General features: G+C 56.3%; 1 protein-coding gene across 1 annotated transcript in view; it reads right to left on the bottom strand.

The window, feature by feature from the left end:
• Nucleotides 1-26,947, bottom strand: part of BICRA (BRD4 interacting chromatin remodeling complex associated protein) — an 81,220-nt gene that overhangs the window by 20,134 nt on the left and 34,139 nt on the right. Inside the window, 4 exon segments of the mRNA XM_086690239.1 lie at nt 1,688-1,753; nt 3,689-3,731; nt 3,821-3,866; nt 5,119-5,219. Coding sequence (XP_086546365.1) covers nt 1,688-1,753; nt 3,689-3,731; nt 3,821-3,861 — 150 coding nt within the window. The 5' untranslated portion in view covers nt 3,862-3,866; nt 5,119-5,219.

Below are 26,947 nucleotides of genomic sequence, written 5' to 3'. Positions count from 1 at the left end.
TAGCAAACCCTGACCAAAAGTGATTACGGCGCTCTCGGGGAGAGCCACAATTTGCCCACGTGACGTGACCCTTCCGGAGGCGGACCGTGGAGAGGGGAGCGAGCGTGTCACGTGACGTCCCGCATCCCTTTCCCGGAACCCCCGAAAGGACCCGGAGTTCTGAAACACGCCCGGCCCCCAAAGCTTCCGGATCGAAGACCGGGGTTGTGTTCGTTAGGGACAGTGGCAGCTACCGTCGGGGGCCTTACTCTGGGCTGGCCGTGCTGAGTCGGACGCATCTTCAGCGCCTTCCACGCTGTCCCGGATTGCGATCCAGGCACGTACGATCGAGACACGCACGGATATTTGAGCAAATGTGGCACAGGCGAGAGTTGCACGCCCCCACCCGCTTTTCCCAGACGGAGAGAGGGGACTGCTTGGCAGGATGTGGCTCCCGATCAGCCCCCAGCCCAGACCCGGACCGTTCTGAGTTCTTAACCACTGAAATGGCCACAACCAAACCTGCCTCCTAGGACGGTCATGACCTTCACGGACATCACACGCAGGGGGCTTGAAGCCGGACCCCGGGCTTCACGGGTGTTAAAAAAGCATGATACGGGGCACCCGGGTGGCTCAGTCGGTTGAGCGTCCGACGCTTGATTGCGACTCAGGTCAGGAGCTCATGGTTCGCGAGACTGAGCTCCGTGTCTGGCTCTGGGCTAACAGCATGGAGCCTGCTTGGGGTTCTCTCCCTCTCTCTCTGTCCCTCCCCTACTCTCTAGATAGATAGATAGATAGATAGATAGATAGATAGATAGATAAAAGAAACTTAAAAAGGATGGCAACATGACTAATCACAAAGTCAGAATCCAGGCTCGTCACTGTTCCTGGGTCTATAAAGGGTCAAATAAAGGTTTATTGGTCAGGTTCTAGATTAATCATTTATATTATGAAAGATAAATTATTCAGAACATATTGTCACAGCTGTCGTGAGCGCTAAGTAAAAATGACCGGAAAGGGCTGGGTAGCATGCAGTAAGTGTTAATAAATGACAGTCATGACAAGAGGGAGGAGGGAGAAGACAGGAGGAGGAGGGGGAGGGATGAGGCGAAGGGGGGGTGGGAAGGGGGGAGGAAGGGAGAAGCAGCAGAAGAGGAAGAAGAGGGAAGGTCAAGTGGCATGATGGTCAGGCACACAGTAGGTGCTTAATTAACGTCCACTGCGTTCCCCACTCTGGGCTTTGCCTGGCACCCCTGCCCCCATTTTCCAGATGGAGACTGAGGTCTGCGTCAGCCGATCCCCTTCCCCTGGGGGACACCCAACCACGGCTAAGCAGGGACAGGCCCCCAGGCCCCCGCACTGCCTGCTCCCTAGACGAGTGTCCCCTGGTGAACCCCAGAGCTGGCCTCTGCCTCAACTCCCCAGAACCGCTCTGTCCCAACTGACCCGAGGCCCCAAAGCCAGGGACCTGGGACCCTCCCCTTCTTCCCGAGGAGCCGGTGGGCAGAGCCAGGGCCACCCCACCCGGTCTCACCTCCACCCCCTGTGGCCCCCCCACCCTCCTCCAGGCAAAGCGCCTCAGGGGGTGAACGTGACCCCCTTCCCTCTTGCCGTTAGGGCCTCCCTCCCGCCGGCCGCCTCCAGGGGCACCACGGGCCGTGACTCAGAGCCCGCCCCCCGCCCCCCACCGAACCCCTGAGTCACTTACCCCAGGACCTTCATAGAAGGCACTTTGGGCCTCCCCGGGGTTATCCAGGAGGTCGTCACCATCCAGCTGCAACAAGACCCGCCCCCACCCCAGGTCAAGGTCAGCTGGGCAGCGGGCTGGCCCTGCTCTAGAACAAAAACCAATTTGAAGTCACAGCGGACCAGGGGACAAAGACGGCACCTGGGGCGTCAGCATCGCGGGACACTCTGCCTCCAGAAAAGAGGCCCCAAAGAGAGGGGCTTGGCGGCGTGTTTAAAACCCGAGGTGTCCCCGGCACGGAGTCCGAGGCTCTCCCGACGCGCCTGCCTTGAACTCTAGACTCCTGCCTCCGTGCCTCTGCCCAAGCTGAGCCCCGCCTTCAGCCTTCATCCCAGCACATCCTTCGGGACCCGACGGACCCGCCCCCTTCTCCCAACAACCACCCGTCTCTCCTTACCAAGTCACTCCTTTCTCTACGCGGCCCAAGTGCCCGGCGTGCCCCCCACCCCCCCACCATCTGGGCACCTAGCGCCCACACCCAGCCTGACTCCGGGAGGGCAGGGACCTGATTCCCAAGGCGCATCTCTGAAACAGCACCTGACGTCCACGGAAGGGCCCACGGAATGTGCGTCCACGGCTGAGCCTCCCCAGTCTCTTTCCACGTGGATGTCTCTCCAGAACCCCGGGCGCCCAGCACCGCCAACGAGGGGCCCCCCCTGCGCTCGTGGAATCTGCCCCCCCGAACCCCCAGCCTCAGAAGACACAACCCACTCAAATCTAGGAGGCATTCGCACACGCTCCTCCTCAACGACTCCTGCACCAGCGGGTCTAGTCGGCTCTGCCTTCCAGACGGACCCCCAAAGCCAGCGCCCGGAGCCCCCCCCCCTTTAGTGCCCATCCCACGGCCCCGGCCGCCATCGTCCCGCCATCCTCGCCGCCACGCCACAGTCGTCTGACGCTTCTCCTTCCAAGAGGTGGCGCTACATTCCCCTCCCTGTGATCGTGGGCCGGCTCAGTGACTCACTTCTCACGAATACAGAGTGACTTCGGTGGTGAGATCATAAGAGGCACTGAGCTTCCTCCTGGCCCTGGCCCTGGGGTCACTCACTGTGGGGGAAGCCAGAGTGACACGTCCTGAGGACACTCAAGCTGTCCCTACAGGGAGGCCTATGTGCTGAGGAGCCAAGGCCTCTGGCCAACAGCCACAGAAACGCGTCATCGTGGAAGCCCGTCCTCCAGCCCCGGACAAGCCTTCGGATGACAGCGGCCCCGGCCGACATCCTGACTGCAACCTCAGGACAGACGCCCCCGCGCCAGGGGCACCCAGCGAAGCGGCTGCCCAAGTCCCAACCCTCAGGAACTGTGACAGCGCTAACAAACTTTAAGTCACTAAGCGTCGGGATAATTTGTTACACAGCCCCAGACAACCGATACGACTCCTCATGGCTCAGCCCGTTTCTACTTCCTGCTTTGCTCCAGGCCCCTCGTGACCTGTGACTTTTGTCCGCTCCAGTGTCCCCCCCCCCCCACCAGTTTCCCCTTCAGTCCGGCCCCACCAGCCTTCTTTCTGTTCACTGACCGTAGCATGTTTTCCTGCATTTTTCTGCCTGCCCTTCTGCCCAGAGCAGCATGGGTGCCTCCCTCCTCCCTCTGATTCTCCACTTTGGCCTTCAATGTCACCTCCCTGCCCACACTGAAGAAGCTCCCCCCACCCCCCCACCCCCCCCACCCCCACACCCTCTCCCCACCCTGCTTTGTTTGAAACCATTTTGTTGTGCAAGTGACATTCTTATTTTTATCCTGCTCTGCAGGGCGCGGTCGGTGACTGCTTTGTTTCCCCGAGGAAATGTGTACGGTGTGAGGGCAGGGATTTGCCACCTCCCCTGCTCTGGCCATGACCCCGGGGGCTCAGCTCACAGAAAGCGCGAGGCGGAGGTTTACTGAATCCGGGGCACAGGTCTCTCGGCCCCCAGTTCCACAGCCCCCTACCCCAGGGAGGCCCCTCCCTGCCCCAGCACTCACCTTCTCGGATCCATGTAAGAAGTCATTGAGGGCCTGAGGGTCGCTGAAAGACAGAAGAGGAGAGACACTGAGGAGGTGAAGTGGGGGAGGCGGGGGGGGGGACAGGGAGGGCAGGAGGAGGCCGTTACTCACCAAATCACGTCTAGTAAGCACCTCCCATCCTCATCATCCATCGCCACTGCACGGGGTGGGGCGGGAAGAGGGCAGGGGACACAAGGTTAGACGTCTGTGCAGCACGCCAGGACCCTCCCTTCAAGGACAGTTCCCTGGGCCCAACGTCCGTGGAAGGTCAGGGTGTCTGTTCCCTGGAGTCTACAGGTGTGGGTGGGGGCGGGGAGAGCCTTCCAGGAGCCCCCCCCCCCCCCCCCCCCCCCCGCCCGGAGACAGCTGCCTTTTCCTCCTCCCCGACCTCTTGCCCGGCATCTGATGCCCCCGACGAGGACACTGACTGAGACTACATGAGCCCTGATCGCATGTGGGCCTGCGCTGAGGCCTTCACGCACACGTAACCCCTTCGATCCTCACGGTACCCCACAAGGGGGGAGGTCCTGCCATCCCCACGTCGCAGAGGAGTAACTGGGGACGTGGAGACCGTCATCCATTTCCCAGCCGACAGGGGGCAGAGCCAGGCCTTGAACGCAGGGTCCGGCCCGGAGCAGGGTGTGGCTGGGGGCGGGGGGGGGGAGTCTGCCCTACGCGGGAACAGTCCCGAACCTCACCGAGGATGTGGTGACTGTCGTGGGTTCCCCTCCCCGCGACACACAGACACATACAAAACCTCACGTGCGCCCCCAGCTGGTTAGAGCCCCTCCCCCGTGACAGCGTTCTGTGACCGCCACCCCCAACCATCACCCCAACTCCCAGGATCCCCCAAGCACTCCAGGGGCATAAAGAGTCTCGGGAAGGGGCTTCTCATAGTTGGTTCAGGGCCTGCGAAGCCGGCAGGCACAGGCTCCCCCCAACACACAGCAATGACTGGCCGCGGGGACCGTCCCTGGAGGTCCTTCCCCGGCTCTCGCTGCCTTTCGCAGCGGTGACAACATGTTCTGTCCGACTCCACATCCCAGCCCCACCAACGCTTCCTTCTTCCTGTGGCCGGCGAGCCCTGCCCTCCCCAACCAGCCCGGGGCAGGGGCTGGGGCGGGGAGTGGGGGGAAGCCCAGCCAGGGGACAGAAAGGCAGGACCTGCAAAGCATCTGGAGAAAAGGGGAAAGCGGGAAGAAGATCCCCACCTGCAGCTGGCAGGGAGGCAGGGGGATGGTCCAAATGACCCGGGGCGGGGGCGGTCCAAGGCCGGAGACGGAGGGGCTAAGCCAGGCTCCGCCAGGAAGGAACGTTCCTTCTCCGCCCAGGGGTCAAGGTGGGCCCAGGGAGGTGGAATCAGGGACACACGCCCCTCGGGGCACGAACCAGGACCCTCGACCGGTTACCTGCGCTACAAACGAATCATGAAGGGAAGGAGGGGGTGTCCACTCCAGGTCTATGCGGGGCCCCCGGCTGGGGACTTGGGGAGTGTCCTTTCGGGGGCCAGCTGTGGAGAGAGAACGAGAGGGAGGCTGTGAGACAGAAAGCCAGGGACAGGGAGGGAGCTGCAGCGAGGAAGGAAGGGGCCAAACACAAGTTTAACAGCACGAGAGCCAACACCGGACGTTATCGTGCACGAGACGCGCGCACGGAGCGCGATGGCTGGCCACACGGTGTCACCTGAGCTGGGCACGAAGCTGGCACTTAACACGACATAATTCACTGAGGCTTCGACCTGATAAAACAGTCGATTCTCGTTATCCGAGGCGCCTCCGTTCTGCACGGCCGCCTCGGAGACCCGGGACGGCACTCGGTGCTAGGCGGGGGGGGGGGGGGGGGGGGGCGTTTTTAACAGCAAAACCGCCAACGAGAAGCAGGAAGGATGTAAACAGGTGGCGCTAAACATCGTGAGAGGTGAAATGAGAAGTCAAAGTGTTGCCTCGTCCAGCCTCAGCGGGAACAGGTGCTTTGGGCCACTCAAGCGTTTTCACGTGTCCCCAAGTGACCAGGGCAGCGCATCGGTATCGATCTGTGGGTTACACGTGTCGGAACGGCCGCGGGGAGGGGAGGGTGTCGGCCCGCCGCTGGTTTTAAGTGCTCTACCCACACGAACCCATTTCACCTTTTCTTTGTTTCTTAATGTTTTTATTTTTTTTTAATTCTTTAAAAAACCTTTTAAAAATGTTAAAGATTAAAAAAAAATTTTTTTTAAATCCCTCTTTATTTTCGAAAGAGAGAGAGAGAGACAGAGGGCAAGCGGGGGAGGAGCTGAGAGAGAGGGAGACACAGAATCCGAAGCGGGCGCCAGGCTCCGAGCTGTCGGCGCACGGCCCGACGCGGGGCTCGAACCCACGAACCGTGAGATCGTGACCGGAGCCGAAGTCGGACGCTTCACCGACCGAGCCACCCAGGCGCCCCCGGGATAGGCACTTTTATTAGCCCCATTCCACAGAGGGGGAAAGGGAGGCTCAGGCCCGTGATCTCTACTCCCAGGAGCCCTCAACTGGTAAGGGGCCAGGCCGGGGCCTGAGCCAAGGCCGGCTAGGAGTCCCCGCTCTTAGCCACCCCCTGCGGATGGACGTTCCTCTCGTCAGGCTGTTTTCCTTTCAGAATCTGAAGCAACTATGGCAAAAATGTCAGGAGAAGATGAAGCTGCCAACAGCCTGTTATCATTTCATGAATGCTTGGAATAGTTCAGATTCGAAACAGCGATAAAGGGAGGGGCGGGGAGGGGGGAGAGGACTGGTTGCACCCGGCCCTGGGAAGACCTAGGAAGCAATCCGTCACAAGACCCAGGAACGTGGGATCCTGGGATCTGTGTCCCACCTGGATGCACCGCCTTGGCCTGGCGGTGTTCACAAGCACCCAGCTTCCCACTGGTTCCTTCCCTCCTCCCAGCCTGGAGTTTCAGGTGTGGTCCCAGCTCCGCAGACCTCGGGCCAGCAGAACCGAGCCCGGGAGCGCGAGTTTCCTGAACGGGACTCTCCAGACCGGGGGGGGGGGGGGGGGGGGGGGGGGTCCGGGGGTGAATGTCCAGCAGGAGGCTCCTGACGTCTCGCCGAAGAAAATGTTCAAGTTTCCTTATTGATTTCGAGAGCGAGCGAGCAGGGGAGGGAGGAGCAGAGAGGGCGGCAGGGGGGGTGTGGAGAGTCTGAAGCAGGTTCCACGCCATCAGCGCAGAGCCCGAGACGGGGCTCGATCCCAGATCCCGGGAACAGCGAGATCACGACCTGAGCCAAAACCGAGAGCCGGACGCTTTAACCCACTGAGCCACCCAGACGCCCCAGGAGAATGTTTTCATCCGTGCGTCTTTATTCCGATGGTCACAGCAGAGAAGGGAACGGCGGGGGGGGGGGGGGGGGACTTTTCGGCGAGAGGAAAACGTTCTGCGTTGGGGGGATGCCAGTGAAGGTGCCGGTTAAGTGAGGGTTTAAAACGTAACGGCTCAGATCTGCGCGTGTGTGCTCAAAATGTGTACATTTTACCTTAAGACGCTATCAAAAAAAAAAGAAAAGAGAAAAGAAAAGAAAAGGAAAGAAAAGGAAAGAAAAGAAAAGAAAAGAAAAGAAAAGAAAAGAAAAGAAAAGAAAAGAAGAGAAAAGAAAAGAATCAACAGCAGTAGTGGTAGTGGGGCAGGGGAGAGGCCAGACAGGTGTGGCAGGACGGGTGGGAGCTGGTAAGGCTTCGGGTGCCGGTCGCTGGCCGTTGTGGGGAGTTTCCACGTTAAGAGGAAAACAGCGGGCCAGCGATCAGCTCCGCACCTCTGCCTCCCCCGTCTCCCATCGGCCTGAAGCCAAGAGACGCGGCGTGAAACGACAGATCCCCGCTCCGCCGTGCGTGGGCTGGGCGACACCGGGCAGGTGACCTCACCTCTCCGTGCCTCGATGTGTTCCTGGGCCAAAAGCGTATAACCACAGTCCCTGTGTCTCCTCTGCTGGCGGAGAGTCTCTGAGGACAGGGCCTGGGCTGTGGTGCGCACACAGCAGGCACTGGGATCGATACTGCCCTTGATGTCGCTGTTTTGTGAGCCCTGCCAAACGCGGCCGGCTGATGAGAAAAGGTCAGCCCTGACCCTGCCTCCTGTCCCCCATGGTCTCACACTGATGCCCAGGACCTTCCCTGGATCTAGAAGCCCGGGTTCCCGCCCAGCCTGTGTGCCCCGCGACCAGTTACTCACCCCCCATCCCCCGTGCCTCAGTTTCCCCACCAGGCCGAGGGGGCTAATGGCACGTACCCCCGCCACGGGATCGTTATGCACGAACGCCTTCAGTCCTCACGTGTGCCAAAGTGTTTCGCAAGCATTCAACTGCCGCTGTGGACATGACCCGGTGTGGCAACCCCCCAAAGCTTTCCGGCCAGTCAGGTTGGGGAAAAAAGCCCCCCAGGCTCCAGCTTTTCCACCAGGTGCCAGCTGCCGCATGAGCACTGCGGGAGGAAGGCTGTATATGTCACCAGCTTCCGTGATGGGTCATGACACGGTCCTACTTAAGCCGCCCGGCACCACGCCTCCTCGCATCCTTCCAAGGCCAGCTTTACGCCCATTTCTCAGATGAGATAAATGAGGCCAAACAGAGTGGTTATGGAGAAGCCACGGCCATCACGGCCAAAGAAACGTGCCCACGCGGGGCTAACCAGGTACCCTGCAGCCCTTCACCCAAGCAGGCGGAAGGAGGCTTGAAGGACACAAATGAGGGGCGCTTGGGTGGCTCAGTCAGTTGAGCGTCCGACTTCGGCTCAGGTCACGAGCTCCCGGTCCGTGGGTTCGAGCCCCGCGTCGGGCTCTGTGCCGACAGCTCGGAGCCCGGAGCCTGCTTCGGATTCTGCGTCTCCCTCTTTCTCTCTGCCCCTCCCCACGCTCGCACTCTGTCTCTTAATCAAAAACAAATAAGCATTAAAAAATAAATAAAAATTAAAAATGGGTAAGCTAGTCAATTGTATGTTATGTGTATTTTACTGTGGTTAAAAAAAAAAAAGAATTAAAAAAAACCCAGACAATTGAGGCACCTGGTGGCTTAGTTCATTAAGCGTCTGACTCTTGATTTTGGCTCAGGTCATGATCTCATGGTGTATGAGATCGAGCCTCACGTGGGGCTCTAAGCCGACAGCACGGAACCTGCTTGGGATTCTCTCTCTCCTCTCTGTCTCTCTCAGAATAAAACAACTTTTTTTTTCTAAAAGGACAATGAGGACTATCCAAGATTTTTGAAAAAACCTTTTTTTAATTTTAATTTCATTTTAGAGAGAGAGTGAGTGGGAGACAAGGGCAGAGAGGGAATCTTTTTTTTTTTTTTTTTTAATTTTTGAGAGACACAGCGTGAGTAGGGGAGGGGCAGAGAGAGAGGAGACACAGAATCCGAAGCAGGCTCCAGACTCCGAGCTGTCGGCGCAGAGCCCGACGCGGGGCTCGAACCCACGGACCGTGAGATCAGGACCTGAGCCGAAGTCAGACGCTTAACCGACTGAGCCACCCAGGCGGCCCGGGAAAGAGGGAGAATCTTAAGCAGGCTCCACACTCAGCACGGAGCCCGACACAGGGCTCGATCGCACGACCCTGAGATCACGACCCGAGCCGCAAGCAGGACTCGGACGCTTAGCGGACTGAGCCACCCAGGCGCCCCTAACGTTTCCTTTCGATCACATTTGCCGCTTGCCAGGCGCTCAACAGCCGCACGCAGCCGGTGGCCGCCGTCCCGGGGCAGCGCGGATCGAGGCCGTATCCATCGCGGGCAGGGCTGGTCTGGCCAGAGTGGTGGAAACCTGGAGACTGACCAGGTTGGCTGAAGAGGAGGGGGCCCACCTTTTGCCCTGGTCTCTACTCGGTGCACGCGTGACGTTTGCCGCGGTGAGAAACGTTTGCTGAAAAACATCCTTTAATCCCAAGTATCGCATGACTGTCTGTCTGATGGTTCATTGTGTTTTCTTGCCTGTGGGATGCCGGTGCCCACACAGGGGGAGCTCGGTAAATATTCGCGGACGGAATCAACGACCGTGCGGAACGAGAGAAGACAAACCCATTCATTCGTTCAGAGCGGCCTGGTACAAAGGGCACCCCTGAAGCCCTGTGCGTCCAGCACGGGGATACCCTCATCGCGGGATACCCTAAGGAGCAAAAGCAGACCCGATCCTTGACCCTGGGACGCGTGTCCAGCGGTGGCACTGAATCCTCCCCCCGCCTCAACAACAAGCATACTCAAAAGCTTTTAAAAAAGTGACTGGGGGGGGGGGGGGGGACCACAATTAATGCACAAAGTTGCCAACCCAAAGTCGTCCACACAGGAATGGATGCCCCGCGTTCCCTCAGAGCAGACGCTTTAAGAGCCACCGCGTGGCTCTGCCCGAGTCCCGCGACAAAGGGGGCACACGGAGCCACAGCCGACCCACGAGAGGCGCCGCCCCACACACTCAGCCGAGGCCGAGTGCCTCCCCAGCATCAGGTCTTGTGCTAACTGCATATCCAGGAAGAAAAATGCTGCCTTGCGGGTCACCAGCTCAGGAAACCGGGACCCGAGAGGGGGTCAGGACACCGGCCCCCCCCCAACCGCAAGTGCGGGGGCCCGAACTCGAACTCAGACCCCGTGATTCTGGAGCCCTCATTCTTCGCCACCCGCGCGCTATAAAAAGCAGGAAAAGCCAGGAGCTCAAGAGAGCAGCTCCAGGGAGCAGCCGTGACGCAACAATGTCAGAGCGTCCTTCCAGAAAATCGTGGGAATGCCTCCCGCGCGGGGAACGCAAGCCGAGTTCTGCACTGTCATCAGGAGCTCGGCGCAAGCCAGACGGCCCAGCAGGACCCGGAACTGAAAGCCTCCGCGGAGCTCCAGAAAACGGGCGGATTCTCACCTCCCAGGGTGAACGTCAGTACCCGCCCCGCCCGGGATAGTGACAGGTAACAAAAGTGAAAGCGGACAGAATTGTATCCTTTGCCACAGGAAGGAGAGAGGCCGGGGCAGCAAAGCCTCCCGCTGGCAATGGCGTTTTGCAAACACCACTTCCCCAACCCTCCCTCCGCCTTACTCACAGAAGCCCTGATGCTGTTCAGAGTAACACTTGCCAGCTCCAAGATGTAAACAAAGGCTGTTTTGAGTCAGTCTTTTTCAAACTATGGGTCACGCCTTGGAGGGTTGTGAAATCAAATTAGCAGGTTGTGACCAGGATTTTTTTTTTTTTTTTGGGGGGGGGAGGGGGGGGAATGGTTATAGAGTAAAATGGAACGGAACAGACTAGAAAATATTAAAAAGGCACCAGGCACGGGTAAAGCGTTAAATATCGGTGTGTGAGATCGCTTTCAATTACGTGCGTCCGTACGTGGACACATTTCCTCCGGTGGGTCGCGGTCAAGGTGGCTTGAACATAATTGGGCTAGGGGTGCCCGGGGGGCTCGGTCGGTTGAGCGTCCGACTCTTGATTTCGGCTCAGGTCATGGTCTCGCAGGTCGTGGGATCGAGCCCTGGGCTGACAGCGCGGAGCCTGCTTGGGATTCTCTCTGCCCCTCCCCCGCTCGCGTTCCACCCCTTTCTCTCTCTCGAAAGAAGGAAAACGTTAAAATAAAATAATTAGACTGAATCAGTGGCACGCCTACCCCCTGTATCGTTCGCTTCCCTAGGCTTCTTGGCAGCTAGGGTAGCCACGGTTCTGCACTCACTCACGGTTCTGTACCCTTTGGACGGTTCTGCAAACAGGAAAAGCCAAAGGGTACCGCCGGGTTCTGCTCACTGAGACATTTTGGGGAAGACTGTGGGCTGTTTGGGGGAAAGTTTTTCTTCCAGAACATAAAGACAGAGGTCCCCTAGGGAGAAAATCTCTTTGCGCCCCACTTCCAGCTTTGAATACAGCTGAGATGCCTGGGGCTGTTGCAGCCATTTTGCAACAATGAGGCAACACACCTAAGGCAGGTAGGCACGCCTGCGGAGGATAGCGGTTGGGAGGACAGAAGAAGACTGGGTTCTCGACAACTCCTCATGGACCGCCTGCCTCCAGACTTCGTAATCCTTACAGCTCAACCCACCACCACGGTTCCCATTATCTGCAGCGGAACGCAACCTGATCGTCTAGCTCGCATCTCCAGGTATCCTGGCGACCCGTCTCAAGGACTCTCTCGGCCTTCCGGGGGTCAAGGGCATCACTGATGGAGAGGGCTCAGCAAAACGGAAGAGGACTGGTAGAAAGGGGAGCTGAGAAAAGGGTCGCTGTGGTTGACTGCAAACGTGGCCAGAAATTCTTGTCCCTGGTCCCGTATGCTTTGCAGCCCCTCCTACCAAGAGATGGGGTCTGTCGCTCCACCCCTCGACCTTCGGCTGGCCTTGGCACGCTTCCGCCCTCTGCCCAGCGGCCATGGGAAGAAGACTGGGCTAGCCCGCAGGGGGACAAGAGTCACATGCTCATCTCCTGCATCGGCCCAGCTCACGCCCAGTCGAGCCCTAGGAGCACAGCCACCTAGGGGACCTACCGGTGACCACAGACATGGAGGCAAGTATTTTAAGAGAGAGAGAGTGTGTGTGAGCAGGGGTGGGGTGGAGAGAGGGAGAGGGAGAATCCCAAGCAGGCTCCGCACGGTCAGCTCAGAGCCTGATGCGGGGCTCGATCTCACGAACCCCAAGATCATGACCTGAGCCGACATCGAGGAGAGGTGGACATGCAACCGGCCGAGCCAGCCGCCCAGGTGCCCCGACGTGGCTTTAAGCCACCGCGGCATATCACGTTTCCCGAAAACGGCTGCGACAGCGTCACTGATCTCCCCGGATGCCCCCCCCCCCCCCGCCAGGGCCACCCTGCCATCCCCCTCGGATCGAAAAGAGCTTGTGCGACCACTTCAACCAGGACGGCACGACAGAAACGCCGCTGACTTCCCAGGCGGGGTCACGGAAAGCAATTTGGTTTCTGCCTGGTCCACGGGGACATCCACCCGGAAGCCCTAAGCCACACAGCCCTCCCCAGGGACTAAGGACCTGCCTGGACCTCACGCCTCTGACTCCACCCGAGTCTCACCCACTCCACCTCCCACCCCTCCCCGGCTCTCTCCTTCCTGTGGCAACCGTCCCTGCCCACACGCAGACCCCCACCATCTCTCGTCACCTAACCGTCCACCCGGCCTGCTCGCTCACAGCCGGCTGCACCCGTCGTTGATAAAATACTCAAACGTTTCCTCAGTGACTGGCAAAGATACACGCTGCCTGAGCCCCCGGCGCTGGCCGCTCAGGACCTCGTGAGACGCCCCCCAGGACCCACACCACAGCAGGCGCCACGTAATCCGTGCCAACGTCCCCCCCCCGCTTGCCACGCATTTTGAACACAGCGAAACCTCGGTCTGTAAGCACACTGAGTTCCGGAAGCGTGCGTGCTTGCAATCCAAAGCACTGGTGCTATCAAAGCGAACTTCCAGGACCGTCGGCTCAGTTGTGATCCGGTGACGTGTGACACCGCTCAGGGACCGCTCGCAAGCGCCAGGCCTCGCTTGTTCCTCAAGCTGAAACTTACTGGGAACGTTTGCTCGTCCCGTGGGGCACTCGCGGGGCACGTTAACTCGCGGTCCTGGGTTTTACTGCATCGTTGTGTCCACTCACTCACTCGTTCACAAGAGTCACTCAACATCTCCACTTTTTTTTTTAAGTTTATTTTTGAGAGAGAGAGAGAGAGAGAGAGAGAGAGAGACAGCGTGAGTGGGGGAAGGGCAGAGAGAGAATCCCAAGCAGGCTCCAGGCCGTCAGCGCAGAGCCTGAGGCGGGGCTCGAACCCCCAAAACCGCGAGCCAAAACCAAGAGGCAGACGCTTAACCAACCGAGCCGCGGCGCTGGCATATGGGATGTGGGCGCGAGTCCACCGGTAAAAACATCAACCCAGCCACACACAGATGACGATATAAAGCCTGCCTCCCAGTGGCCAGGGTCCCCTGGCCTCTGGCCCCTCTGTGCCAGCTCCCTGCGCACTGGCCACGAGCCTGACCTGCCCAAGCCCAAGGCGCACCCCTGCTTAGGCGCCTCCCTCAGACCGGTGTTTGGAAATCCAGGCACGGGAGGTGGGCGGGGTCTGTCCCCTCTGCCCCCCGGCTGCCCCTACGTCCTGCTTCCTCCTCTTCAGCACCAAAGCCAAGGTTGGGAGAGCACCTCCCAAGTACCCGGGACTATTCCAAGCACTCCGCCCTACGACACTCCATTCCGACAACAATCCTTTGCGGTAGGTGCTATGATCCTCGTATCCGCTTCGTAGCTGGGGAAACTGAGGCAGACGGAAGGGTCAGGTGACTTGCCCAAGGTCACTGGGTCCGCAGAGCCGGGATTTGAACCTAGGTCGACTTGCACCATTACCGTTCCCACTTCCTCCAGTGACCCACTCGGGCCCCCTCCCCCTTACGCCGTCCTGAAACATAGAACCCTCAAGTTCATTTCCCGCACACTTGGGTCTAACAGGCCGATGGAGTGATGAGTTCCCACAGTGGACCCGACGTAAGGCAACGTCGAGAGGCTGCCCTCTTATGGTTTTTTCCCAGGTATCTGTAGGGCCCTGCAGGGTGGTTCCCCCCCAGAGACAGGTCTACGACCCAGGGTCCGTAACCACGGTCTTCCCTATTCAGAATGAGGGTCTTGGCAGACGTAATGAAGGGCCTTGAGATGAGATCCTCCTACGGCAGCCGGGTGAGCCCTAAATCCGATGACCAGTGACCTTCTCACAGACAAAAGGTGAAGACACGGAGGCCGGAGGCTCAAAAGAAATCTTCCCTAGAGCTTTCAGGAGGCACAACTCTTGAGTACCCTGGTGGCCCTGCCACCACCTTGATTTCGGGTGCGTGGCCTCCAGAACTGTGAGAGAATAAATTTCTGGTATTTCGAGCCACCACGTTTGCGGGATTTGCCGGCGCAGCCGCAGGGAAACTAATACAGCGTGTACATTTTAAGGTAGACGCGTCCGGTCCATACCGGGTATGCGATACATGTACACAAACCACCATGGACGGTTGCACAGGTTGTTCACTACACAAAGGAAGTGAGTCTTGCGGACAGGCGGGGCCTCAAATCCCAGCGGAGGCTCTGCTCGTGCCAGTGAGACCCAGAGAAGGGCAACATCCACCTGGAGGAAGGACTCTGTTGTAATTCACACAAAGGAGACGAGGGGACTGTGCCCTCCCAGAGGAGGCAACTCCTTCAGTTCCACTGGAAGGCCCAGTAAGAGCTAGCTCAGCCCTGGATGTGTAGCCACTGGCATGCTGTGTCTATTTCAAAGCCAAAAAAGGGAAAAGAGGGAAAAAATGTTGATTCCTCGCCCACTCCCACCCCTTTGGGGAAGAGAGAGAGAGAAAAGCAACATGGACAGCAGCTAAAACCTACACCACCTTTATTTTCCGCGACCTTTCGAGTTCTAAACTCACGGAATTAGTTGCACAACATAAAAGCGGGCCCTGTAAAACTTGCATTGCTCAGAAAGCAACTGGTGTCTATGTTTTGTGCATCCCCCCCCCCGCCCCAAAACTTTCTGCCGTTCACCGCCGTCCTATAAATGCAGCTGTAAACCTGCACGTTTGACAAGGCTTCACATTTTTTCTTTTAAAAACTTTTCTTTCATGTTTATTTATTTTTGAGAGATAGAGTGCGAGAGGGGGAAGGGCAGAGAGAGAGAGAGAGGGAGACACAGCATCCGAAGCAGGCTCCAGGCTCCGAGCCGTCGGCACAGAGCCCGACGCGGGGCTCGAACCCACGGACCGTGAGATCAGGACCTGAGCCGAAGCCGGAGGCTCAACCGACCGAGCCACCCAGGCGCCCCTCACATTTTTCCTTACAGCTGGTTTATAAAACGCGGAGGAAACTCCAAGGAGTGAAAATGGCAAAGGGGTGGGGGGGAAGGAACCGAAGGAATGGCGATGTCGACGGGACACAGGACCTCCCACAGCATCGGGCAACAGGGAAGGCTTCAAGGTCAGGACCAAGCGCCGAGAAACAAAGGGGAAACAAGGTCCGACGACACAGCACATGCTTTAGACCCCTGGTTCCTCCACTTGAACACGCACCGCAGAGTCACATGAAGGGCTTTTAAAGTAAGGCCTGGATTTCACAGTCCGAAGGTCTGGGGTGGGGCCTGGGAATATGCATTTCCAATCAGCTCCCAGGGACCAGGCTTGGAGAGCCACCGCTCTAGGGGTTTCTGTGTCTTAAGTTCTCCTTCCAGGGCTTTTGCCCTCATACTGAACACAAGCCACCAGTTCCTAGGCAGTGACGAGGTGGCCTCACAGGTCGACGGGGCTAAAGAAGTTGCCCATTATCCAAAGCTACTCCCAGCAGGAGTACCTTCATTCAACAACGTACCCACCCAAGAGGATGAGTCACAATGAGTGTAGGCCTTTGGCCCTGGGTCAGAAACTTCTTTCCTCGGCCTCCTTGGCGGTTAACTTGTGGGCCCGGGAAAGATTTTTACGTTTGGTTAAAAAGAGCCCCACGCTGGGAAGATTACTTCTCCCTGCTCCTGCTTCCTGCTTGAAAAACTGATGTGAAGCGGGATGACAATGGCCGGTGCTGCAGCAGCTATTTTGTCCACCCGAGGGGGAAGGTCCAAAGAATCAGAACGCAGTGGCCTGGTAATATTGAGTTGGCCCAAATCCCTGTAACCTTCTATTAGCCAGCTTACCCCAGAAGAAGATGAAAAGCCCGGGGAAACTTAAGTTAAACACAGACCTACTCTACGGCCCCGCCATTCCGCTCAAAGTGAAAAGACTGTGTACAAAAACACTCTGGCAAAAATTTTCACAGCAGCCTTATGCACAGAAGCCCCAGGCTGGAAACATCACAGATGTATCCTGACTGGTAAATGGATAAACTGTGTTACAGCCACACAGTGCGCTACAGCTCAACAATAACAGGGAATACAGGGGCGCCCGGGTGGCTCAGTCGGCTGAGCATCCGACTGTTGATTTCGGCTGAGGTCATGATCCCAGGGTCGCGGGATCGAGCCCTGCCTTGGGTTCTGTGTTGAGTGTGGAGCCTGCGTAAGATTTTCTCTCTCCCTCTGCCCCTCTTGCCTGCTTGTGTGCTCTCTCTCTGTCTCTGCAAACAAACAAACAAACAAACAAAACCCTAAAAATAAAAGGGACGGGGCGCCTGGGCAGCTCAGCCGGTTAAATGTCCGACTCTGGCTCAGGTCACGATCTCCCGGTTCAGGGGTTCGAGCCCCGCGACAGCTCGGAGCCCGGAGCCTGCTTCGGATTCTGGGTCTCCCTCTCTCTCTCTGCCCCTCCCCTGCTCGCGCTCTGTCTCTCTCTCTCTCTCAAAACTAAACATTAAAAAACTAAATAATAAAAAAAAGTGAAGGGAATGCACTACTGACTCTTGCAACAATACAGATACATTTCTTTTTTTTTTTTTTTTTTAATTTTTCTTTTTCAACATTTATTTATTTTTGGGACAGAGAGAGACAGAGCATGAACGGGGGAGGGGCAGAGAGAGAGGGAGACACAGAACCTGACCCACAGCACAGAGCCTGACACAGGGCTCGAACTCACGAACCAGGAGACCCTGACCCGAGCCGAAGCCAGATGTTTACCCGACTGAGCCACCCAGGCGCCCTAAGAGGGGAATCTCCTGCGACGGATGGAATGTTCTGGATCTGGGTAACGGTCACATGGGTGATCTTTGTCAAAACTCATCAGGCTGCGTGCCCTTCGGATTGGTGCATTTTGTGGTACGTAAATTATATCCCAGTAGAGTACAGCTAGCGTGGAAAAAAAAAAACAAAAACAAAACAAAAAAACGCCCGTACAATCGATTCTTGTCACTCATGGTAGTTCCGTTCTGTAAAGTCACCCCGATCCGCTGAACTGGGGAATCCCGAACCATTGCTCTCGGGGGGAAATACAGGGTTAGGTCCCTGTGAGCCTCTGGTCACATTTTCACCAACTCATCAATACGTAACCTTGTTTGGTGTGTGTTTCGTAGTGTATCTTGCCGATTCGTCCAGGATAAACTCGCCGCTGACAGCCGGGAGCCGGGGCGCAGCCCTTTAAACACAAGCCTTGGGGGGCGTTTTTAAACAGTGACCTCACCGCCGACCGGCACACTGATGTGAAAAACGTAGCAGTAAATATGAGACCAGGAAAAGGGCACTTGTTTGGAGTACGGGAGCTGAAACAAGGAGGCAGAGTATTTGCTTTTTCGATCTCAGCTAGGGACGGGCACACAGCGAGACTCGAATTCCACTCCCCCCCCCACCTGCTCTGCGCAGGTCTGCAAATGAACTTGACGGTGCGCGTGGGGACCACAGACTGGGGGGTTCCAAGGATCTCCTTGCTTTGTATTAGCAAGTAGAGGAACCCACAAATACGGCATCTGTACATCATGAGGATCGACTGTATGGGGCAGTCTCTCTCGAGATTACAACCTTTCCTCTTTACTGACAGTTTCACTTATGGCCATTTCACTTCTGTATCAATTTCACGGAAGTATCCTAGAAGTACCGCTTGAACCCGCCAAGTTACATACGTGGGGGCGATGTGTGCTTATCACAGCAAGATACCGGAAACAAGCCACTGGCCATCGGTAGAAAATAGGCTGAACAAATTACCGTCCACCTAAACAGGGCAAGACGTTTGTTTTCATTAAAACAATTTTTTTTTTTTAATTTATTTTTGAGAGAGAGAGAGAGCGTGGGCCGGGGAGGCGCAGAGGAAGAGGGAGACACAGAATCCGAAGCAGGCTCCGGGCTCTGAGCTGTCGGCACAGAGCCCGACTTGGGGCTTGAACCCACAAACCGTGAGATCACGACCCGAGCCCAAGTCAGATGCTCAACCGACTGAGCCACCCAGGCGCCCCGGGAAGACATTTGTTTATAAAAAAAAAATTGTGTCGGAAAAAATATGAATATTATTTAAGCCATCACTGGTCAGGTAATGTGATGTGTAACCAAATGCTCACGGACCAAAGGTTACTCCGTGGTAAAAGGAAGCTCTGGGCATTGAACTCAGATTTCGTGGACACCAAAGCCTTGGACGGCTTTCCAAGACGCCCCACTGCCTCATTTCTCATGTCCAGGAAAACTGAGCATCTGTTTCCCCCAGCGAAATGCTTTTCTTCCTGGATTCAAGGGCCGCCTTTGCAATTTCTCATTCGAGTGGGGGTGTCTTCCGGAACTAGCTAATTCTGATGGCTCCAAGATACCACGCTTCCCCGTTTCTTTAAAAAAAAAAATTTTTTTTAATGTTTATTTATTTTTGAGAGAGAGACAGAGACAGAGCGTGCACAAGGGAGGGGCAGAGAGAGAGGGAGACACAGAATCCGAAGCCGGCTCCAGGCTCCCAGCCGTCAGCACGGAGCCCGATGGGGACTCGAACCCACGAACCGCGAGATCATGACCTGAGCCGAAGTCAGACGCTCAACCGAATGAGCCACCCAGGCACTCCCTCTGCCTGTGTTTTTAGTAAACCCCCCACCCTTTTCTGGGTTTTGCAACCAGCATTGTCCTCTAAACCCGTCCATGAGCACTGCCTGGAGGGCTGTGGGGGGAGTCACTAACTGCCTTCCTGCTTCCTCTCTGGTTCCTTCAAAGCTCGGTTCCCCACTCAGTGGCCAAAAGCCATTCCGTTTTATTTAAGGTTGTGTCGTTCTCAGCCGCGCTGGAGAGGCAGTGACGAAGACAACAGACATCCCTGATCTCTGGGAAGTAACGTGCTGCTGGCAGGAGTAAACCACAGGGACACAGAACACAGTGCAGAATGGACAATGGCAAGGACAGAGGAGAAAGGTGGCGAGGCAAGGGGGTGGGAAGGACGGGGGAGGCATTTTTAGCTGAAGTGGTCAGGATGGCCTCACGGATGAGAGGAGTCTGAACAGACGTGCAGGAGATATGAATAGGAGCGATGTGGACACAGGGGGAAAGGCATCCGAGGCAGAAGGTGCAGCAGGTGCAAAGGCCCTGGGGTGGAAACGTGCTGGAGGTGCTTGAGCAACAGTAAGGAGGCGAAAAGGGGTCGAAGAGGCAAGGTCAAGGGCCAGGTGACGCGGCGTCTGGGGGTGGCGAGACGAGGTCCTGGGCTTTTATTCTGAAGGAGCCCGAGAGATGGGAAGGGATCTCAACAGAGCGGGCTGTGCTCTAACGGGTTTTCACAGGATCTTCCTGGCTGCCGAGTGGATTGCAGGAGGCGAGGACTGGGGCAGGGAGCCCAGAGAGGAGGCGTCAGTGGCAGGGGAAGAAACGAAACCTGGTTGGATTCTGGATAGGATGGCAGAACGGCAGGTCTACCGATCAACTGCTCAGGGGGTGGTTGGGAAAGAGCGGGATCAAGGGCCCCCCAGAACCTGAGAGGGACAGGAGGGCACAGCGGCTAACAGAGGGCAGCCAGGCAGGATGCGCAAACACGCCGTGCTACAAGCTCTCTTCTTTGATCTAGCACCTTCTTCCATAAAGGCATTTCCTCTAAGGTGTTCTGATGGCCCCAAAGCTACTAATTACTGGATTAACACACCCGACCCAGGGCAAGGCAGGGAGGACTGCTCGGAGCCTCAGAGAGAAAGAAGAGGGCTGGAGCAGGGCATCGAGGCCAGAGATGTGCCGTATCTCCCAGCCTTCCTCTTCCAGAAATGCCTTCTGTATCTTGGTTCAGAATCTGTCCTTATCCCCCACAATCTACAGTTTCTAAGTTGCTATCTGACTTTGAATCTACTATCCTGGGGTATATGGTGTGAGGCAGGGATCCAAATTCATCTCTTTCCCATATGGATGACTTTTTTTTTTTTTTTTTGACCCCAGCTCCATTTACTGAGTCTGTCCTTTCCCCACAGATCCGACCAGTGGCCACCACAATCACATACGACATACATGTCCATACACGCCTGGCTCTCGTCCTGGGCTCTCTGTTCTGTTCTGTTGGTACAGAATCAATTTCTGTTTATTCTCTGACCTCAGAGATCAGGTTCAGCTGGATAGGTCACCAATACATAGATTAATGCTTGGCGAAGGTGACGGGCACCCAGGGAAGCGAGGTGTCTCGGGGACGGGCACAGGTTCCCCAAAGCAGAAAGCACGATGTTCCTTAGTCTGACGACACGTTCCCGAGTAAGTTGGCTTACGTATCACACTGTCGACTTTCAACTAAACCGATCCTCATAATAGAGACGGAGGGCACGAAAAGGGGCTCAAAAACAAAGCAAAAGATTAAAGAAATAAAGTACAGACACAAAAGCTCACATATGGGATGTTTCCATTTATACTAAATTAGATGAGGTGATGGTCGCAGAACGTGTACATATGTGCTTTACAATAAACGGATGGCAGCGAAGAACATGGACTTTGGCGGGGGTGCTCGGATGGCTCAGCCGGTTAAGCATCCGACTCCGGATCTCAGCTCGGGTCGTGATCTCGAAGTGTGTGAGATCGAGCCCCGCGTCGGGCTCTGTGCTGACGGGGCAGTGACTGCTTGGGATTCTCCATCTCCCTCTCTCTCTCTCTCTCAAAACAAATAAAAATAAACTTTATGGGGCGCCTGGGTGGCGCAGTCGGTTAAGCGTCCGACTTCAGCCAGGTCACGATCTCGCGGTCCGTGAGTTCGAGCCCCACGTCAGGCTCTGGGCTGATGGCTCGGAGCCTGGAGCCTGTTTCCAATTCTGTGTCTCCCTCTCTCTCTGCCCCTCCCCCGTTCATGCTCTGTCTCTCTCTGTCCCAAAAATAAATTAAAAATGTTGAAAAAAAATTAAAAAATAAAATAAAATAAAAAATAAAAATAAAAAAAAGCGGGGGGGGGCGCCTGGGTGGCTCAGTCGGTTAAGCGTCTGACTTCAGCTCAGGTCATGAGCTCACGGTTCATGGGTTCAAGCCCCGCGTCGGGCTCTGTGCTGACAGCTCAGAGCCTGAAGCCTGCTTTGGATTCTGTGACTCCCTCTCTCTCTGCCCCTCCCTCGCTCCCTCACATGCGTGCGGGCTCTCTCACTCTCAAAAAATAAATAAACATGAACAAAATTAAAAAAAAATAATAAAATATAAAAAAATTTTAAAAAGTGGGGGGGCATGGACTTTGGAACCACACCTCCCGTATTCAAATCTCACCTCTGCCACTTAGTTGATGTATCACCTCGGGGCAATCACGACAATCTCCTCGGGCCTCAGTTTCCTTCTCTGTAAAACCGGATTACAAGTTGCATCCACCCCACAGAGTTTTGAGCATTGAAATGAGCGGGTCTACAGGTAGTCACATGCTTCTGGGTTTTAGAGCCAGGACTATAGAATCAGAAGTCCCATGTCCTCAGCCACACGATCGAGGTCAACCTCACCAGTAATAAATCAAGTTGACCGTCTGTACCTTTAATATGACGTGGCGAGCAGGGTACTTGACCACTGTAGTCTTCCTTCCCCGAACCCTGACTGCCAGTCTAGTCATGAGAAAAGCACCAGACAAACCCCAAGGGAGGCACATTCTCTAAAACACTCCTCAACTGGTACTCCTCAAAACCAACAAGGTCATCCAAAGTACGGAAAGTCTGGGGCGCCTGGGTGGCGCAGTCGGTTGAGCGTCCGACTTCAGCTCAGGTCACGATCTCGTGGTCCGTGAGTTCGAGCCCCGCATCGGGCTCTGGGCTGACGGCTCGGAGCCTGGAGCCTGTTTCCGATTCTGTGTCTCCCTCTCTCTCTGCCCCTCGCCCGTTCATGCTCTGTCTCTCTCTGTCCCAAAAATAAATAAACGTTGAAAAAAAAAAAAATCCAAAGTACAGAAAGTCTGAGAAACTATCACGGCCAATGGGAGCCTAAGAAGACATAACGGACGTAACGTAGTTTCATTACATTCGCGGGATCCTGTTCCAATCCTGGAACAGAAAGTGGACGTTAGGGAAAAACTAGGGAAGTCTGAACAAATTCTGTAGTCGGCTGACGGCAAGGTAGCGTGTCCGTTTCTTGGTTGTGCAAATATCCTGTGGTGATGTCAGAAGTTAACATCAGGGAAAACCAGTGAAAATCAGGTGTGGGTATACGAAAACGCTGTTCGAGTTTTGCAACTCTTCTGCAAATCTAAAATTCTTCGCGGCTAAAAAAGTTCACGGGCGCCTGGGTGGCTCCGTCGGCTAAGCGTCCGACTTCGTCTCAGGTCACGAGCTCGCGGTTTGTCGGGATCGAGCCCCGCGTCGGGCTCTGTGCTGACCGCGTGGAGTCTGGACCCTGCTTCGGATTCTGTGTCTCCCTCTCTCTCTGCCCCTCCCCTGCTCAAGCTCTCTCTAAAACGAATAAATGTTTAAAAAAAAAATTTTTTTTAATAAAATAAAAAAGTTCATTCTAAAACCAAAAATCCTCAACGGTCTTCCATGAACCTACGAGCGCCGTAGGCACAGCTCTGGCCGTGTGCCCGAGCCGGCCCTCTGAGGGTCTGCTTGAAGGCACAGTCACATGGGGATCTGCCTGTCCCATAAAGTTCCCAAGCAAGGCCGGGCAACCCTTCCTGTGTGGCCTTCCCAGCTTCTGTCCCCGATCCCGCCCTTGTTCTCCCACAACCTCACCCCCCACACAGCAGCGGAAACCCAGCCAGCCGGCGTCCCTCCTCAGCTCAGAGCCCTCCTGTGGCTCGTGCCTCCCTCGGCAAAAGCCCCGAGACCTCAGCCCAGCCCAGCCCAGCAGGCCCTGCAGCATCTAGCCGCTGGTTCCTCTCTGTCGCTGTCTCCCACCCTCTGTCCCTCATCCACCGCCCTCCAGCCACACCAGCCTCCTCAAGACTGCTCTAACACACCAGGCACACGTCTCCCTCAGGACCTTTGCACAAGCTGCTCCCTGTCGGGCCTGCCTTCGCCCGTACCTCCTCGACTCTACTGTCGCCAGGTCGGGGGGACTCCACCAGACTCGGTCTACAACCGCAACCCCTACCCACCCCCCCACCCCCACCCCCACCCCCGGCACGTCCACCTCCTTGCTTTGTTTTCTTTCACCCTGCTGATTCCCATCCACGTGCCCATGCCGTAAACGTGATTTATCTTATCTACCGCCTGTCTCCACCAGGAGGAGGTGAGCACCAGGTCTGTTTCATTCGCTTCCTGTAAACAATGGGTGAGTGCCGAGGGGGGCCATTCTCAGCGGCCACGGCAGGTGCTGAGCAGCGTAGGCGCCTGACCCACCCCTGACCGGGGCCGGGGGAGGGAATGGTGGGGACCCGCGCACAGCCTGGCCAGAGACCCGTGGGGATTGAGCACACAAAGCCGGTCAGCGGAGGGGGGGGGTGGGGGGCGGGGGCGGGAGTGAGGTGGGGCGGAGATGCGGGAGGGCAGGCGACACGAAGAGGGACGGAAGGTGGGCGCATCTCCACAGGCCATCGCAGGACACCTCGCGAACGGACCCCGGAGGCAGATTAACCCAGTCGGTCTACACCCGTGGTCCCTGCCCACTCAGCACAGGGAGGAAGGCGGCCCAAACTGCGTGAATGTGCAAAACACCCCCTAGGGGGCGACACCACCCATGTGAACCCTGCCAAGCCCAACAGGACAGCCTCACACGGCGAGGACAGGACCCCCAGGCACTGCCTCCACATCTGTACTGACCACATGGACGTCCGGTGCCCGGGCATCACGGCAGAGAACATTTCTCAAGCCTACAGAGCGAGCGTTAAAGAGCTAAAGCCGGCAGGAAGGACCAGAATGATGGCTTTTCACTCCTCATCCAGGCAGGATTCTAGAACATGTGATGTGGGACACACACGCGTCGAGAAGGGAGGGGAGCCTGCGGATAACTTCCATTTGGCATCGCAGGGAGCCTGGGCTTACTCCCCGTGTCATTCCAGCCTTATGAATAACTGGGCAGATGTGGACCAAAGGGCACGTTCTAGAATGTTCACAGCGCCCCCGAACTGGAAACAACCCAGATGCCCCATCAACGGGAGAACGCGCGAATACGCCTGGGGTACAGCCACACGATGGAATATGACACAGCAGTGAAAAGGGAACCCGCGACCGATCGCCCCGTGGAAGAATCTCAGAAACGTGACGCAAAGGGAAAGAAAACACCGTCGCGGGATTTCCTACGTGAGGTACAAACCCGGGCAAGGGTAATCTGCAGAGTTATGATCGGGCTGGCGGCTCCCGGTGGGGGTGGGGGATATAGAGAGGTTGGGAAGGGCATGAGAATCCTCGGGAAGGAAGACACGTCGTTTCTCATCTGGGAGGGCAGCTGGTTATGCGAGGGTGTCCAACGTGCGCAAATCCATCCAGCTTCAGATGTGCGCGCTTTTCTGTACAATTCAACAAAAAGATCCCCCAAAGGGGAAGACAACACCCTCACGCCCTCACCTACACCCCCCCCCCACCCGCCCCAGAACGTAAAACGGTGCGACGCTGCCCAGCAGTTCGTCAAAACGTCAAACGTAGGGCCACCCTGCGATTCCACTCCCGGCAGGTGCTCGGGACAAATGAGAGCACACATCCGCGTAAAAACCTGAATGCAAACGTCCGAGGCAGCATCCTTCGTCCCAGCCCCGAGGGTGGTGGTTAACGCCCAAGTGCTCACCAACTGATGAAGGGGAGAAACGAAACGTGGTGCGTCCCCACGGGGGAATATTACTTAGCGGTAAAACGGGACCCACGACCACCCCGCGCTACAACACGCGTGAAACTGAGAAAACACCCAGCCACGTGGGAGAAGCCAGACTCCCGAGGCCACCTGTTTCATGCTTCCGCTTCTATGCCACGTCCAGAATAGATACATCCATGGAGACAGAAACTAGATCAGCGGTTGCCAGGCGCTGGGCAGTCGCGAGGAACAGGAAGATCGCTAAGGGGTTTAGGGTTTCTTTTTCGGGCGATGAGAATGTTCTCAAGTGGATGCTGGTAACGGTCACACAGATCGGCAAATGGACTGTAAGCCACAGGACTGCGTGAGTTTCATGGCGTGCGGATTTTAGCTCAAGAAAGCTGTTCTGTTCTCTTTGTTATTATTTTATTTCATGTCTTAGAGAGCGTGCAGAGTGGGGGGCAGAGGGGCAGGAGGAAAGAGGGAGAATCTCAAGCGGGCTCCACGACGGGTGCGGAGCCCGACGCGGGGCTCGATCCCATGACCCTGGGATCATGACCTGAGCTGAGATCAAGAGTCGGACGCTCAACCGACGGAGTCCCCACCACCCCCCACCCCCGCCAGGCTCCCCAACAAAGCTGTTTTGTGAAAGTATCTATGGGGCAGGTGTGGGCAAAAGAGTCAAGAGGTACAAATCTCCCGTTACAAAATAAGTTAAGTCATAGGGATACCATAGAGAGCGCGGTGACTATAATTAATGATACTGTGTTGCATATCTGAAAGTTGCTAGGACGGCAAATCTTAAAAGTTCTCAGAGCAAGAGGACAAACTTCTTTATGTCTGGTGAGGAACACTGACTACACATAGACAGGTGATCATTTCTCAGCGCGGACAGATACTGAATCGTTACATTGTACACTGGAAACTAGTGAAATATACCTCAATATAAAAAAAGAAAAAGTAACCGAGTGCGAGAGCATTTGTGGAACTTCTATTTCACAATCAAAACAAGGAAAAGGAGGGGGGCCCGGCTGGCTCAGTCGGTCAAGCATCTGACTTCAGCTCAGGTCACGATCCCGCGGTCCGTGAGTTCGAGCCCCGCGTCGGGCTCTGTGCAGACGGCTCCGAGCCCGGAGCCTGCTTCGGTTTCTGCGTCTCTCTCTCTCTCTCTCTCTCTCTCTCTGCCCTTCCCCCGCTGATACTCTGTCTCTCCCTCTCAAAACAAATAAACATAAAATTTTTTTTTTTAATTTAAAACAAATTAAAAAAAAAAAGAAAGGAAAAGTAGTGAATCCGTACTGACTGCGTTGAGGTTCTTGTCTAGACCATTTTATTCGGTGAAAACTGAGCACACCCCAGGTCACAGAACAGGTCTGCCTGGAAGGTGGGCTCTCAGCTCTCACACAGCTGGGTGCACCCAAGAGCCCGCTCTGCTCCCAGGGGGACGCAGGAGGAACCAACATGGGGGTGCCTGGGACAGACCTCTGACCCTCACCCTTGCGTCTCTGCTACGGCTAATGCCTCCTTCTGCTTCACAGAAGCATTCATTCTTTCACTCAAAATTAATATGTGGGGCGCCTGGGTGGCGCAGTCGGTTAAGCGTCCGACTTCAGCTCAGGTCACGATCTCGCGGTCCGGGAGTTCGAGCCCCGCGTCGGGCTCTGGGCTGATGGCTCAGAGCCTGGAGCCTGTTTCCGATTCTGTGTCTCCCTCTCTCTCTGCCCCTCCCCCGTTCATGCTCTGTCTCTCTCTGTCCCAAAACTAAATAAACGTTGAAAAAAAAAAATTAAAAAA

This window comes from Puma concolor, chromosome E2, assembly GCF_028749965.1.
Source record: "Puma concolor isolate L17-30 chromosome E2, mPumCon1.1.hap2, whole genome shotgun sequence".
Classification (NCBI taxonomy): domain Eukaryota; kingdom Metazoa; phylum Chordata; class Mammalia; order Carnivora; family Felidae; genus Puma; species Puma concolor.
This window is presented reverse-complemented; position numbering and strand designations above follow the sequence as displayed.